General features: G+C 39.8%; 1 protein-coding gene across 2 annotated transcripts; it reads right to left on the minus strand.

Moving 5' to 3' along the window:
• Positions 1 to 4,395: 4,395 nt before the first annotated feature.
• On the minus strand, positions 4,396 to 14,719 carry LOC124066146 (zinc finger protein SNAI2-like). 2 transcript variants are annotated; one of them, XM_046402293.1, is made up of 3 exons: positions 9,750 to 10,488; positions 8,728 to 8,912; positions 4,396 to 5,087 (listed from the first exon to the last, which is right to left on the minus strand). In XM_046402293.1, exons 1-2 carry the CDS (start codon positions 10,483 to 10,485, stop codon positions 8,734 to 8,736), a joined length of 915 nt encoding a protein of 304 aa, XP_046258249.1. In that variant the 5' UTR covers positions 10,486 to 10,488; the 3' UTR covers positions 4,396 to 5,087; positions 8,728 to 8,733. The 2 variants fall into 2 exon arrangements, with proteins under 2 accessions (XP_046258249.1, XP_046258250.1); XM_046402294.1 differs by lacking the exon at positions 4,396 to 5,087 and adding an exon at positions 14,316 to 14,719 and having other exon boundaries at positions 7,870 to 8,912; positions 9,750 to 10,373.
• Positions 14,720 to 14,821: the final 102 nt, after the last annotated feature.

Here is a 14,821-nt window from a genome sequence, read left to right on the forward strand (position 1 = left end):
CCCCACTTCACTAGTAGAACTGTAGCCTGTTTGAGCCAAGACACCATCTGGCTATCAGGGATTGATTGGACCAAACTGAACTGTACAGAGCCCCCATTGGGTCAGCTGAGAAAAAAAAATGTCACATGTAAATCTATGATCTCGGTTTACAGATATGTGCATGCAGATTACTAAACTGCCCATGGTTTAACAGTCTATGCCCACAGATTTGCTATTTTTAAGTTTGCCATGTTGTTTTTGGCCATAATAATCCATATTACTATGACTTTCATATAGACTCTGCTGTAATGTGCTTTCCGTACTCCAGTCTCTTACATACTCCTTTAAGGCTTTCCCTTATGTACTGTAGTCTGTAGGTAAGGATTAATGCCCTTCAAGGTGTCCATTATCAGGAATTCACATCATCCATTAATTCTTGATAATGGACACCCCATTGAGTATTACCCCTTACATAACCTCATTCCACCATTCAAATCTCACTGGTTCACAGTTCACTGTTTTTTTTATATATATATATTTTAGTGCATTTTTCAATCAAGATCTGAAGTTTTTCCAACGCTATAACTTTGTTTCCCTGGTAATATTTGAGGGTTCCCATCCCATAAAGTTCCTATACAGTGGAAATGTTTTTCACTTCCCCAGTAAATAGAACAAACTTGTGATATGACTTGGCAACAGGATACATTTCTAGTCCACTCAGCTAGCTAACATTATGCTTGCTGCAATAACATTATGGTTAACAGGAGGTAGCAAAGCAAACAGTCAGTGGATATGACACAGTCACAAATACATAGAAAATCCAAATTCAGATGCACACATTGTAAATTTGTGCCCTCAGATTTGTAAACTGAGAGTACAGATTTACATGACTAGTTTTTTCTCATCTGACTCTTGGGGGCTCTATATGTCAGTCCCTTCTGAAACCTGAGCTGTCTGAACTGGTCTTTGACTCCTACAGTATATAGACAAAAGTATTGGGCCACCTGACCATTACACCGGGACTTTAACGACATAGCATTGTAAATACACAGACAGCTTTGCAACCATAACAGCTTCTACTCTTCTTGAAGGCTTTCCACAAGATCCTGGAGTGTTTCTGTGTGATTTTTTTTGCCCATTCATGCAGTAGAGAATTCGTGAGGTCAGTCACTGATGTTGGACCAAAAGGACCGGTTTGCAATATTCGTTCCTGTTCATCCCAAAGATGTTGGATGGGATGGAAGCATAGCATTGTCCAAAATGTCTTGGTATGCTGAAGCATTAAGATTTCCCTTCACTGGAAGTAAGGGGCCCAGTCCAACCCCTGAAAACAGCCCCATCCCAATACTTTTGTCTATATAGTGTATATTGTGCTCTATAAGCTGCGTTAAAGGGTCACTTCTCAGATTTTACTCCTAAAGGTCAGTTTACTCATCATATAGAGTTCTACACCGACTTTGAAAATAGACAATCTTTTCTGGCTCTGGGGGAGCATAGTCAAATCTTAGAGAAAATATAACCCTGATCATGTCATAGTGGTGTCACCATGGTTATCTTGGCTTGGAATAGACACTACACATGTATACAAAACAGTATAATAGTGTGAAAAACTGGGGAAGTTTGAAATTTGTGACTAATTACCAAACAAGAAGGGTCTGACGAAGAGATGCCGTCAAGTTGAATTGTGGGAAATGCAGAACTCAGCGTTCTGGAGCGTAACTCATACTAAGGCGTGAAAGTCAGGATATTTCAGCCATGCCGTTTATATCTTTTTTAACACTGTCTCTCAACTTTATGCAAGTGTACTACTACAGTAAGTCTCTGGAGTATCCTTGTGAAATCAACTTGGCCAACCAGTCAGATGTCATGAAAACTTGATATATCATATTTAAGTTTTAAACTTTAAAGTATAAGTATACTTTTGCTCAGAAACAGTGCAAAGACCAACTACAAGTAAAATCATGTTTGTAACCTTAACCCCCATACACAATTTTGTACTAATTAAAAAAAAATGGCATTATTATTACACAAAAATCTGATATCACAAAAACAATCACTTAGGAAGGCAGTTTAAAGTACATTTATGTCAGTACACTGGGTTCAGATAAATTGATTCAACTTTTCTCCTTGTGTGAATTTCACTGAGGTATTGTTTGTGTGTAAAGATAAATGTGTAAAGTGCAGACTTGTAAATTCAAAGCCTGCCTTTAATGTCATTTAATATGCATTCTTTCTGAATATAATAATAATAATAATACAACAAGAGGTGCTTACAGTGACACTGGAGGTGATGATATAATGATATTTGGGTTTTTCAGCTGTTGCACTGCTTGGGGTTTTATGAGTACACTAATAGGATGTTTTGTAGCATATTTTTTCCTTTCCCATTAAATAAAATAAAGAACGTGGAATATATTGAAGTTGTATTTTTTCATGTTGTCTGAACATAATTGGCAGCGACGTGCTTAACTGCAAAGATATCACCATGCTTAAAGCGGAGTTTGATTCTCTAACTTATGAAATATGAAGTCATACCCTTAAACAGTGCCTGGGTCACTGTGTCATATCATTTCAATAAAATTGTGCTTATCAAGTAAATGCTTCACAGACCATAAGAGAAATTAAGCCTAAAGGAAACTGGCAAAGAGATACAGCCAAAACAAGTTAAAAACAAATAAATAAATAAAAAATATGGAAGATTTGTGAACAGTGAACCAGTTGGGTTAGAATGAATAAGGGATAAGGCCTGATGAGGTATCTGTTATCAGGAATTAATGGACAACATTGAGGCCATCTCAAAGGGCATTATCCTGCTTATGAGACTTTTCAAAGAAAAAAACTTAAGACCATTTATATTTTCATGGTTTTGCAATCAAAATCTAATGTTTTTCAAATACCATGACTCGTTTTTTCTGATAACACCCAAGGGTTTGACATATGCCTGGAATACCTGGAGCATCATACCCATTAGGTTCCTATCCAATGGAAGCGTTCACTACTCCAGTGAAAAGGACCAACCCAAGATGCGACTTGACAACTGGAGATATTTCTAGTCCACTCAGCTGTGAGCCAGAACAAGCGTTGACATACAGCAAATATAACTTGACGGTATGTTAAACAAGACTGTCTAGCTATCCAGCCATGTCAGTGTCCCCAAATCAATATCAGAACCTTCCCCAACAAATGATAGTCCGTGTCTGCCTTCGGACACGGCCTGAAGTAGAAGCTCGCAATATGTACACACAGAGACTGCAAACACACACGTACACACTCCTCCAGTCGTGGTGGAAAAAGAGGCGGGGTTGTAATGGCTTGGACTGGCATAGTTGGAAATGTTAGCACCTGCTTTTCCACAGTGAGAGCACAGATATATGAAGCTCCAGCTCTCCCGTCTGTCCCTGCACCACTCTCTTGTGAGTCGCCTCGTTTTCAGTTAGTCGCCACTAACTGAAGCTGCTACGCCTTTGAGGGATAAGTCTGGGGGGTATTCTACAGTTTTCTTGTTGTCAAATCCCACGAGCAGGCTCAACCTGACAGTGCGTCCTTTGAGGAAATGATGGAGCCTTTTTATGGCTCTGTGTCGCCGTTAGCCGAGGCCAGAGGCATCATGTTTCGGTTGTCCAGCTGACCCATTCTTGTGAATTCAATATCTCTGGAATACCTTGAGGAAATTTCTTTAGATTTAACACAAATATCCACTTAGATTTTAGTGGTCAAAGGTCACTGTCACCTTACAAAACATTTCACAACATCCAGAAATCCAGAATTCATGTACTAATTATCACAAAATTTCAAACAAACGTCTAATAGGATAAAATGATTAAGTGACGACATTTAATATCCAAAAGGTCAACTTCACTGTGACGTCATTAAGTTTTCTGTCCATTATTCAACACGATACCTCAGGAACAGAATGGCAGATTGTGACCGTATTTAACATCATAACACTAATCTTGGGTGTCCACACTAACATTGTACTGATTGTATAGATCTTTTATGCTCCCAGGTTAAATATGTGTGAAAGATTAACATTTTAGAATCTGGAGCATCTTTACAGCAACATCCATATTTGAGGCATTGTAGTCCACCACACGTTCACGTTCACGATATTGAGCTTCAGGTGACTGCTGTTGCCCAATGTGATGTGACTACATTTAAATTGGTTCAGGTTTAATCACTGAACATTGAAAAATACAGAAATTATTGCCACATATCTTGAATATTTTTATTTTTATTATTTTAATTCAATTGAAAGGTAATTTTAATGGTATACGTTCATGTTACTTAAAACCTTAAACCTTGAATTTAAATGTTCCTTCTGCTTACTCTCATCTGACTTCACTGCAGCATCTGACCTTCTCCATCCTTAAACCCTATTTAGCACACACACACACACACACACACACACAGTCGTACACATCTTATTGATGTCTTGGTAACAGTGTCATTTGCAGAGCTTTCAGAGGCCTGTATCAAAGGACAACATGTAAACACACAAAGTCGCTGTGGAAAATACAACATAATCTGATTGCTATTGTGTCTATTACACACACAGTCACACAGTTTGGTTTTTTGTACTGTATCCATTGGCCTAATATCGTAGCCTAATAATAGGCCTCGTGTCTTGACAGCAGCTAAATCCGGCAGAGCTGTCTTGTATTACTGACACACTGTGAGATGGAGAGATGCCCTCATGCCTAATATAACAGCTTTCCATGTATTTATAGGTCTGTAGGGAGTCAGAATAGCATCTGTGTGTATTGAAAATGAACCTGGCTGACTGGTTGGGAATATTTAGACCTTGTTCCACAGACAGTTCCTATTCATAGCATTCCATTACATCACCACAGAGCCCTTCTGCTGGGCAAACAACAGGTGCTCACACTCATACTACAGGTGCTGGTAGGGCAAGTGTTTGCAGCATTCTGACAGCAAGTCAAGTATCTTTGCTTCTGGTGGAAAAACCTGGATTATCTATTTATTAAACTGCACATTGTCACCCAAGACAATACATATGCATTGACTGTACTGACTGATGATTTAAATGCAGATTTTGGAATTCTTTAAGGCAGCATCCTGGGTCCGCTCTGATTCATAAAGTTGGGACACTGTGTAAAACAAAAGAAATAAAACACAATGTTATAATTCCTTTTTGACATATATTCATACATAAACAGTCCAAAGACAGTATAAATCTTTCACCTCATCAGCTTTGTTGGTTTTGTTTTGCATTTTGTATTGTATTGTGAATTTGATGGCAGCAACATTTTTTGTGAAATGAAAAAAACAAAACAAAACAAAAAACAGCAGTTTGGAACATTTCAAAAGTAAACAAGTTCATTTGTAACAGGAATGGGTATGAAAGGGGCGCACAAGCCTCTGGTCCACGAGTAGCCTTTTGCATGGTGATATGCTGCAGTTTGGTAGAAAGAAGATCGTTCCAAATGAAACTGCTCACAACAAGGTCTGTGTGGATTATCTTTAGTAACTGGGTCGTGGTTTCTGGACAGAGACATTGCTGTTGAATTTTTAAGTTTCATTTTTTGTGAAGTGCCATCTACTTCAATTATATTCAAAAGAAGGCCGACATCTCTACAGCTGATATCTCCGAAATTCTACAACTCACATCAAGACAATTTAGATAAATAGCAGTACAGGCAAGAAGAAAAATATGTATTTTGGATATTTTGGTTTTTGGGGTAAACTGTCTCTCTATATGTGAGGGTTTACTGCTTGTCTTTGTTATTTATTTGGGTTTTGAACTGTTGGTTGGCAATTAATTAATTAATCATGAAAATAATTGGCAGAATAATCATTGATGAAAATGATCATTAGCTGCAGTCCCATCGAAGAAGGGACACAGAAGTGTAATTCATCTCAAAGCATCAAGCATGTTGGATACTGATCAGGGTGTCTCAGATGAGGTCACTTTGTTTGATGAATAGCTGTCATAATTGCGATTAATGATTTAATTATTTGTTTGTTTTATGCCACACAGCAGCACTATTGTATTTGGCCTTGCTACTAGGCCTGAATTTATGTTGTTAATTTCAACAGGTGCTCATTAGAAAGATTAGGTTTATTCAGGTAATTCTGAATTTGTTCACCTACGCTCTGTTAGGTTTCGCTCTGCTGCACATAGATTTATTTTAAATAGCTTGTTCTAGAGGGTTCTTTAGGCTGACCTTATGTAACATGAAAGTGGTTCAAGATAGTCAGTTCATGTAGGAGGACATTTTACTTTCAATAGTTCATATGCAGCAGGGAAACAAAAAGCCGTGTTCCCGTCCAGCGCCTCATCTCTGGCTGCAAATGGCGTCACCAGCACAACACTGAAGCACTCATATCCAAGATGTTTTGCCTCATTTTTGAACAGCTGAAGGAAATGGAGACATGTTGCCCATCTGATCAATTTGTTGCAACATTTCTAATATTAACTAGGTTACCATCAACATGTAGTGCAAATTTTATTTGAATTTACAGAAAATCTGCAAAAGAAAATCAGTAGCATTAATGGTGCTTCTCAAAACTTTGATGGCATGCCTACCCTCAGAAGTCCCCTCCACTCCACCATTTTTCATCGACAATGATAAGGGAGGCAACTAACAAAAGGGATCAAGCTGAATTTTAGTCGAATAAAAATCAGCACAATATCATCAGTAAACTTGTGTTTATTTTCCCTACATAAATCACATTTATCCAACTTAGTTACACACTACATTTTCCCAAGTTTAAGAGCCACTGTAGATTATGTAATAAAAAGAGTGCCAATCAAACACCAAACAGTGGAAAAAAAAAAATGTGGCGAATGTGGATAGAAGGCATTTTTCCCCCTGCACTTAGCTTAAAATTCCCTTGATTGTGGACTGTAAGGATTGTTAAAAAATGGTCCCTGTCAGCTCCTGTAATCGCGATTAAGCGATCATGTGTTGATCGAGACAAACCTAATCAGGAGCATCTCATCACAGCAGGGGAGCAACAGGACCCAATAATGACTGAAACTGTGGGTGGATGCTTGGAAGTACTAGTGCTACTCATTCAGTCATTTCTAGTATTACTGTTGCCAGGCAACAGGAGCAAAAACAACATCAAGTTAAACATGTAGCTGGTTGTGGTGTTCTCAATCTGTGCATTGTAAACCTTTTATAAAAATACATGTTAGTTTGTACACACATATACTAACAAATCAAGTGGTTTCTGACAGGAGAATAGCGATGCTAATAGAGAGGGGTATCATTAAGATTTTAATGGTAACCAGTACTCCTTATCAGTCTAGCAGAATCTTTAAATGGGTGTTAATGAATTTAGTCTGAACATTTGATCTCAGATCAGATCACTCTGAACAGAGCACCACAGATTTTACTCAAAATATAATAAATAAAATATGATGCATTATTATTCATTAAACTATCCAGCATTGTGGAAGAATTAAAAGCTCCACCTTGAACAGATATTAAATGAAAGTAAGTACATTTTGCTGATAATACTGCTCATTGCTCTGACCAAAAATAAAATTGAATGCAGAACCAGTATTTTTACCGTATGGCAGTTTGCCTGCAGCTCCCTAACTCTGCCCTGCTCCCAGTGATGTGAAACTGAAAGTGAATATCTGAACGACAGTTCAGATGATGCTCTGACCATTTCACACTGAATTCATGAATGTACACATAACAGTTACCTGGCGGATGGTTACTGTTAATTCATGTTAGTATAATTTAGTTAACTCTGTGTGGCCTTTAAGCTGCTAGCATAAATAACAGACCTGTGGCGCAGACAAATGAACTATGAGCTCTGCTGATGAAAACTGTGCATTCCTACACCTCTGTGTGATGCACGTTCACTACTTTCACTTTCTGTCCTTTCAGACTAAAAGTTTCAGACTAAGTTGTATTTGTGACCTTGAGTGTTGTCAGCATTGACTCAGGTAGATGTGTGTGTGTGGACACGTATTGCTGTAGTTGTGGGGACAAAAATCTGTTTACTCACTCATATTGTGAGGACCTGCCTTACTTACAAAACACAAGTCCCCACAACTTAAATCATTAAATTTTAGCATGAGGACCTTCTTTAAGGTTATGTTGAGGTTAGGGTTAGGTTAAGGTCAGGGTTAGGATTAGGTAAGTAATGTTTATTGTTATGGTTATGTGGTGGTTAAGCCTCCAGGAAATGAATGTAAGTCTATGTAATGTCCCCAAAAGTGATGGAAACACAACTCTCTGTGTGTGTGTGTGTGTGTGTGCGCACAGTGCTGCAGTGTGTAAGTGACAGCTACTCCTCTCACACAGGTTCAGATGGAGAGATCTGTCTTCTGGATTGGGAAAAGTGAAAATGTATCATAGAAAAAAGTCTTAATGAGAATCAGACTTGGTTACATAAAATGTGACAATAACATTTATGTAGCAATAATAAATAAATCTGTTTTCTTAATATCTCAAGTAAGCAGAGAACAAAAATGATAATGTTGGATACTATGGTCTCTAGGGCCTGTTTAGTACCAGGTTTCGATACCAATTCCTCAATGTTAATTCACAATTCTGTAAAGCGTCTTCTGTAAGAGCATTGTTCTGATGGAACAAAAAAGGCTGTCATGAAAGTGTCATTGCATGACACAGCTTTTCCACTACTCAGGATGGTGTTTTGTAATCCAAACACTAAGAACCCTTGGCGTCTTTTGGGACTTTTGGTTGTGCTGTGATTTAGCCAACAGATGGTCTATAGAAGAATATTTCGGAGTGAGTTGACATTTACAGGATGTCAGGACAGTGGGCAGCCTGCCTCTTGGTGCTTGGCTAACAGTGAGATCCTGGAGAAGGTCTTGAAGCAGCCTGCACACTGGTACTTTTTCACTTCAGAGTGGGTTTGGAGGTGAGCTCGAAGGTTGGATCGGTCGGCAAAGGCCCGGCTGCAGTGGAGGCACGAGAATGGTTTCTCTCCTGCAGAAGGAACACAGAGATTCATGTCAGTCATACTGACAGGAGGTCATGGTTTAGTGTTTCTAGAAAACCATGAACCACCTAATCAATCCCAACTGCTGTCCAAGTAAAAATTACTACCCCCGTAGATATCTACGACTACCCCATTCAGACCGACACAGTGACAAAGGTCTGTTTGAAAGGGTGAATCAGCCAGCCTTCAAGACCCTTCACCTGACCAGGGCTGGGACGGTCTGGCACCCTGACTATGGTGAACTGGTTCTGCTGCCAATGACTTTGATGAAACAGATGTTTAAACTTTTAAACAACTTACTGAAAAAAAAAGAGAACAAGACAGACGGACAGAGAAAGACAAATGGAAAGGGAGTGGCCAGAGAGGTAGCATGCCGAGAGGCAACACCTTTCTTTTATCTGATGATAATTTAGTGTAATTTAGTGCATTTGTAGACTTAATTATCAACAATTTTGTAACTCTCTGAAATAAACACTCCCACAATCAAGCCCACTTTGCACAGTGAATAGACAGTGTGTCCCTGCGACCCTGACGGATAAGCGGTATAGAAAATGGATGGATGGATGGATAGACAGTGTGTGGTTGAGAAAGTAGGTAGGGTTTGAAGATGTTAAAATTGGCCAGTTCTGTGCTGCAGGATAAGGGCCCACTGAAGGATTAGCTGCGGGGGGGGGGGACACATGTTTGTGTTACAGTGCTGTCCTTGCATCGCCATGGCTTGATGCCGACTGAATGCCAGGCATTAACCTGAATAATATGCATTCCAATTAATCGGTCTATCACTAAGACACCCTCAAATATATGAAAGTGAGTATTTCACTGACCTGTGTGTGTCCGTATATGCCCCTGAAGCAGCCAGGGTCTGGAGAATGCCTTGCCACAGAGTTTACACACACAGGGCAGTGTGTGTGTCCTGATGTGCATCTTGAGTGCGCCCAGGCTGACGTACTCCTTCTCACAGTACTTGCAGCTGAAGTACTTCTTACTGCTCCACTCGCACTGGAGCTGCTTCTGTTTGGCCAGGCCTGAGAAGCTCAAGTGCTCTTTCTGACAGTCCAAACACTCGAAGCTCTCCTGGCTACTGCCAGGAGGGATGGCTGGAAACAAGGCCAGGAGAGGGAGAGACTGAGGGAGGAGTCTCTCTCTCCTCCTGTGCTCTCCTGTGATGCACTGGACTTCAAGGTTCACTTTTGTCCAGGATTCAGCTGTTTTATAAGCTTCTGCCGGGCCTCTACTGTAAGCCTCTGAACACTGGCCTATAAAGGAGAGAGGGGAGGCGTTTGGAGAAGATGGAGGATGCAGGCAGTCTGCTCTGAGAGAAAGAGGACAGGATGAGGAGGGGACAGACTGGGCTCTCAGCTGTATCCTTGGGCTCTGGGCTGGACAGTGATGGTGAGGGGGGATGTCATTGTGCAGCAGAGAGTCTTCATGGCTGCCACAGGGGGCCTCTAGGGAACACACACACACACACACACACACTGGGCTTATTATAATATTTGTGAGATTAGTCGGTGAAGCTTTTGCCTTCCTGCAGTCATTTCTCCACTCCATACTCGACATGTACACTAACCCTGCATTAACAGATTTTTCGGTCACTTGTTTTCATCAGATGAAACATAGTGAACACAAACTGACTAAATATATGGTGAAAACAGTAGCTTATTTATACATCCAGAAGTTACTGACCATGATCATTTATTTTGAGTTGTGTTTGTTTACAATATTCACTCTTTCAGCTCTGTTTTTGGACTCGACCATGAGGGAGTTTTTCCTTGCCACTGTCTGCTTGCTCGGGGGTTCAGGCTCTGGGTTTCTGGGGAGCAACTAGAGACAATTTTGATTGTAAAAGATGCTATATAAATAAAATTGAACTGAATTGAACCTGAACTGGGAAATGTCTGGCTCTTTAGCTGCTCAGTGCTCCACTGTGTTCTCCAGAGATGAGTGAGAGTGAACCAAATCAAAGTTCGAACTGGAGTGACCAAACAATGAGCAACTAGCTATAAAGCTCAGTAAAGTCAAGGGAAATTGAAGATTTATCTCATAACTCTCTGTAGGTCAAACAAATCTGCTTACATTCCTTTTATGACCATGTTCCTCCACTTACACCTCTAAACCGGGGTCCTAATTGAAAGTGGCAGTGTCTGTATGAATCGAGCTGAACTCACTCTTACCTTAGCCCTCACCTGACTTTAACCTTAAAGCTAAAAAGCTTTTCCTCAGTCAGCTTTTTACTTAGTCACTGGATCCTACCTGAACATACTTAAACTGCCTTAACAAAGTTAGGACAATTTAGGTTACTCCACATGACAGATTTTGAATAAACCACACCATCACAGTCATGATGAAAAGGATTAATCTAAGAGCGTTAAAGTTTTATTATATGTTATTTTTAGATGTTGGCAACAGCACAAAAATTATTTTATTAATAATAATTCATAATTAAGGATGCCACTGATCTTCTCATCCAATATTTGTTCTAAATAGTTTGATTTGGTCTCTATAAAGGCCCATCAGATAAACATGTGCCACTTTACAGAGGAGCAATACAAAGCATCCTGACTGGAAACAACCAACCAGCAAGGGATGTATGGGAAGGCTCTGCAGCAGGTGATTAAAACCACCCAGAACATCATTGGTACCCATCTACTGAGCATCAGCGATTATCACCCCAGCCACAGCCTGTTCATCCTGCTCCTGCCTGGCATGTGATACAGAAGTATCTGCTGCCAAACCACCAGACTGCTGAGCAGCTTCTTTCCTCAGTCTGTGGGACTCTTCAGTTCAACCTCTGCACTCCACCATATAGAATAGTTTTTTATGAGTTACTAGTTATACGTGGATCTTGTATTGATTTATGAATATCATCTATATATCTATATATATAGAAGAACGTGAAGAACCAGGTGAGAAAGGGGACAGAAAGGCACACATAGTTCAGGGTCAAGATTGTTATACAGGCAAAACAGCCTGGTCGGGCGGACGTTTTATATAGTCAGCCAAAAAAAAACTCACGCTTTGGTATTTTTCACCTATGACTCACTTTTCACAACAGTAAGTGAGCTGTGTGTGGAGAACCCCTGTTGGTAAAGATGTACCCTATTGGAATGCCAGAAACCAACATGGGACTGACTGACATGTCAGGAACCGGGGGCCACTTACTTGTTTTTATAGAACAATAGTAGACCGTCATTAAACAGGGCACAACACACCACAGTCAGTGCATTTGTCTGATTTTGCCTTGGATGAAAGCTGCTTCCTGTCTCTCAGCTTGCCACAATGTTGCATTAAAAGGTGTGATTTATGGCACAACAAAACAAACGACAGAACATAATATGAAATGATTGACGTTTTTCTGTCGTCAAACAACATATATCATATCGCACTCCCCTAACTTAAAACATGAAGGAGAAAAAACAGTTTCACACATTATTTTATCATTTAAATCTTTGTCCCATCTCTCTTTGATATAATTTGTGGTAGTTGCTATGCTCTTTGTAACACCCTGGTAAAGTTTTTAAATTACTGATGTGTTTTACTCCATTATATACAGTAAGAAGGGATAATGCTGTTCTCAGTATTTGAACAACTTGGTTTAAATTCTGAATCATATGCAACCCATCTAAGTTTTTTTCATCTGGGTCTGCAAATGTCACTGCACCATCTAACACCATCAAACCGGGTGTGTGAGGTAAAGACGAGGGAGGGCTTGAGCAGACCTGACAAGTTCTAAGTAGTTCACCTCCATTCTCGCTGATGATTAATGCTGACAAACTTAATCCTTGGTTTCCTTCAGTTCTTAATAAATCATCAACAATAACTGTGATATTAAAAAAATGAAACATTGATATTGTGTTCATGATACAAATACGATAATATTGTTAATATAATATATTATTAGGACTTGGGTATCTTTTGTTTACAGTTCATCTAGTTACCTATTCACTATTCATGAAATGTCTATGTTGTTGTTTGTACACTTTTGTTTAGCTATAGACCTCTCCACCTCTCTACACATAAATTTTGTGTGATTCATTTACACAAAAAGCGACAAAACACACAATAACAATGATAAAGATGACTTTGACTAATAGCATTGTTTTTCTAATTGTATCACAATAATCGTTACTGGGAATTTCTTTGGCCATGATATTCTGATATGTTGACAAATTGTTTACAACAAAGCCTGCAGATTACCTCGAGTAACTAGATCATGATTTCTTTTTGGTGCTTTGGGCACCACAAGCGTAGTGCCATCTACTTTCATTATATTCACGAGAAGGCACACATCTCTATAGCCAATGTCTCCAAAACTCTACAACTCGTACCAAAACTATCGCACTACAGGTAAGAGGAAATAGATATACTTTTGATTTGGGGGTGAACTGTCCCTTTAAGAATACACAAGCGTAAGCACACACACACAAACACACATTTCACACATGATTGTAATAATGCTGTTGCTGTTATACAATCTTTAAAAAAGTGCAGAAAATCACCATCCAAAAAATAAAAAATAAAATAAAATAAAAAATGACAGCAAGTTGTACCAAGTTTGTATAACTTTAAACTGATTTCAGACGTATTAGCAGCTCTTCTTTCTCAGCTCTATTCTGATGGTAATAGAAGTTTATCAATACAGTGGGACTGGGAGGGGGGGAGGCTCAAGCTCGCTTTAAGGGCTATATTGGAACAAATACAAAGGTTGAAGGAGGGATTTGTCAGGAGGAGCCTGGAAGGCCGCTACATCGGCTCTTGAGGCTGCTTAATGGGGCCCTTCTGGTCTCTCAAGGACCTGGAGACAATGCTGCAACTCTTTGGGGACGGATTTTGCACCTGCTAAACACAAAACTAGATTTTGGTTTGTGGTTGGACAAATCTCTTGTTTCTCTGTCTGGAGCATTATTTTCCCTGATAAAAAAAAAAGAGAGATGTATTAAACTCTGAAAAGTTTTTTCTGTTTTAAACCATTTAGGAGGATTAAAAACAAAATGAACTTAAATACTTTTTAAAAAAGATAAAGTAATTAGCACACTCATTCTTAAGCTTAGCAATTGATGTATTAATATGTAAAGAGTATTTGTATGCGGCAGGTGACAGCAAAATATCAGTTTCTTTGTGGTTTCTATTAGGTATCTCAACACTCCTGTTTTGAACATAAAATCTTGTTCTAAAAAACATTTTAAAAGTGGAATGAGAACTTTAAGGCTATGAATATGTCTGTTTTCTAATGAACGTTAAGAACTAAAAGAAATATGCTACTCAAAATGAAGTATCTGTGCCTCATTTGGATCTGCAGTACTTCGTTACTCTTCCCCTTGTGACCGTTACAGTTACTCTTCAAATAGAATAAGCCAAGCCTGTGATGCGGCTGTTTGAAATGGTCTTACCCTCAGTGTTTGAATTCAGTCTTCCATAGTTTGGTTTCTTACTGCCGTGATGTTTCTTCACTAGGAAAGATCGCGGCATGTTGTCGCCCTCCTCGCTGGAGTAGGTTCGGAGTGACGGTGGTCTACAGCCGCCGGGTAACGGAAGCAGCTGCTGCCTCAGGGAGAGAGAGAGAGCGTGCTGGATTCACTGCTGCTGCTGCTGCTGCGGGCAGCTGAGCGTCTGTCCGCCTGCGGCCTCGCGCATTCTTCCGCTGACTAGCGATGGTCAGGTGTGAGCCAAGGGTCGCGCGGGGGAATTTCCATAGACACCAGTGTCGAACCAATTACAATGAAAGGACAAGTGCAGGGGGGCGGGTTCTGTGTGTCAATCAGCATTCCCAAACAAAACAGGTGTATGAATGGTGATAGGCGCTCACTATAGAGGCGCGGAAGCACTTCAAACTGCCCTGCGCTGCCGGAGCTGGGGGAGACGGGACAGCTTTCCACAGTGAGGACCCCACAGCACC

The sequence above is a fragment of the Scatophagus argus genome, chromosome 10 (assembly GCF_020382885.2).
Source record: "Scatophagus argus isolate fScaArg1 chromosome 10, fScaArg1.pri, whole genome shotgun sequence".
Lineage (NCBI taxonomy): Eukaryota > Metazoa > Chordata > Actinopteri > Scatophagidae > Scatophagus > Scatophagus argus.

Excerpts from the sequence above, each read along its gene's own strand:
- LOC124066146 (XM_046402293.1), bottom strand. The coding sequence starts at position 10,485 with ATGTCGAGTATGGAGTGGAGAAATGACTGCAGGAAGGCAAAAGCTTCA. Across the intron at positions 8,913-9,749 it reads GCATATACGGACACACACAG|GAGAGAAACCATTCTCGTGC; the intron begins GTCAGTGAAATA and ends TTCCTTCTGCAG.